We start from the raw sequence: 1,229 nt of genomic DNA, 5'->3' as shown, positions 1-1,229 counted from the left end.
GCCGTGTCCGTGTGCCCCCTCCCCACGGCCGTGCCCCCCCCGTGCCCCCCAGGACACCTTTGAGCGGGTGTTCGCGGTGCCGGGGCTGCGGGCGCTGCCCTGGTTCGTGCTGGCCGGGAACCACGACCACGCCGGGAACGTCACCGCGCAGCTGGCGTACAGCCACCGCTCCCCCCGCTGGTCCGGCCCCCCCCCCCGCGTCCCCAAGGGTCACCAGGGTGTCCCCAGGCTGTCCCCAGGTCCCTGCCACGTCCCGCAGCATCACTCCGGGTACTGGGAAGTCCCCAGGGTGTCCCCAGCTGTCCCTGGTGTCCTAAAGTGTGCCCAGGATGTCCCCAAGTGTCCCAAACTGTCCCTGGGTATCCCAGATTGTCCCCCGGGTGTCCCCAAGGTGTCCCCAGCCCATCCCCAAGGTGTCCCCAAGTGACCCTGGGTATCCCAAAGTGTCCCCAGGCTGTCCCCAAGGTGTCCCCATGTACCCCCCACATCACACAGCACCACTCTGGGTACTGGGGTGTCCCCAAGGTGTCCTCAAGTGCCCCTGGGGATCCCAGGGTGTTCCCAAGGTGTCTACAGGTGACCCAAGGGTGTCCCCAAGTGTCCCTGGATGTCCCCAAGCATCCCTAGGTATCCCAAAGTGTCCCCTGGGTGTGCCCAATGCCCCTGGCTGTCCCCAAGTGTCCCCAAGTGTCCCAGGCCATCCCCAAGTGTCCCCGCGTGTCCCCGGGTGTCCTCAGGGTGTTCCCAAGATGTCTCCAAGGGTCCCCGGGGTGTTCCCAGGCCATCCCCAAGGTGTCCCAGTCTGTCCCCAAGTGTCCCCACGTGTCCCCACACCGCCCCCGCGTCCCGCAGGCACTTCCCCCACTACTACTACAGCCTTCGCCTGCGGGTGCCGGGCACCAACGCCACGGCGCGCCTGCTGCTGCTGGACACGGTGCTGCTGTGCGGCGCCGCCGACGACTTCGGCGCCGGGGCCCCGCCGCGAGGCCCGGCGGACGAGGAGGCGGCGGCGGCGCAGTTGGCCTGGCTGCGGGCCCGCCTGGCCGCCGCTGGCCGCGACCGCTTCGTGCTGGTGGCCGGCCACTACCCGGTGTGGTCGGTGGCCGAGCACGGCCCCACCGCCTGCCTCCTGCGCCTGCTGCGCCCGCTGCTGCGGCGCCACCGCGTCACCGCCTACCTCTGCGGGCACGACCACAACCTGCAGGTCAGGGCACCCCCGGGACCCCCCC

The 1,229-nt window shown here is 70.5% G+C and overlaps 1 protein-coding gene across 1 annotated transcript; it reads left to right on the top strand.

Annotated features, from left to right (window-relative positions):
• Positions 1-4: 4 nt before the first annotated feature.
• On the top strand, positions 5-1,223 carry ACP5 (acid phosphatase 5, tartrate resistant; the record flags this gene model as incomplete). The annotated part of the gene is made up of 2 exons (XM_035313191.1): positions 5-180; positions 853-1,223. Coding segments are annotated over 2 exons (547 nt in total), but the record flags the coding sequence as incomplete, so codon positions are not given.
• Positions 1,224-1,229: the final 6 nt, after the last annotated feature.

The sequence above is a fragment of the Oxyura jamaicensis genome, assembly GCF_011077185.1.
Source record: "Oxyura jamaicensis isolate SHBP4307 breed ruddy duck chromosome 30 unlocalized genomic scaffold, BPBGC_Ojam_1.0 oxy30_random_OJ48015, whole genome shotgun sequence".
NCBI lineage: Eukaryota > Metazoa > Chordata > Aves > Anseriformes > Anatidae > Oxyura > Oxyura jamaicensis.
The sequence above is the reverse complement of the archived record's forward strand: the minus strand, read 5'-3'. Positions and strand labels throughout refer to the sequence as shown.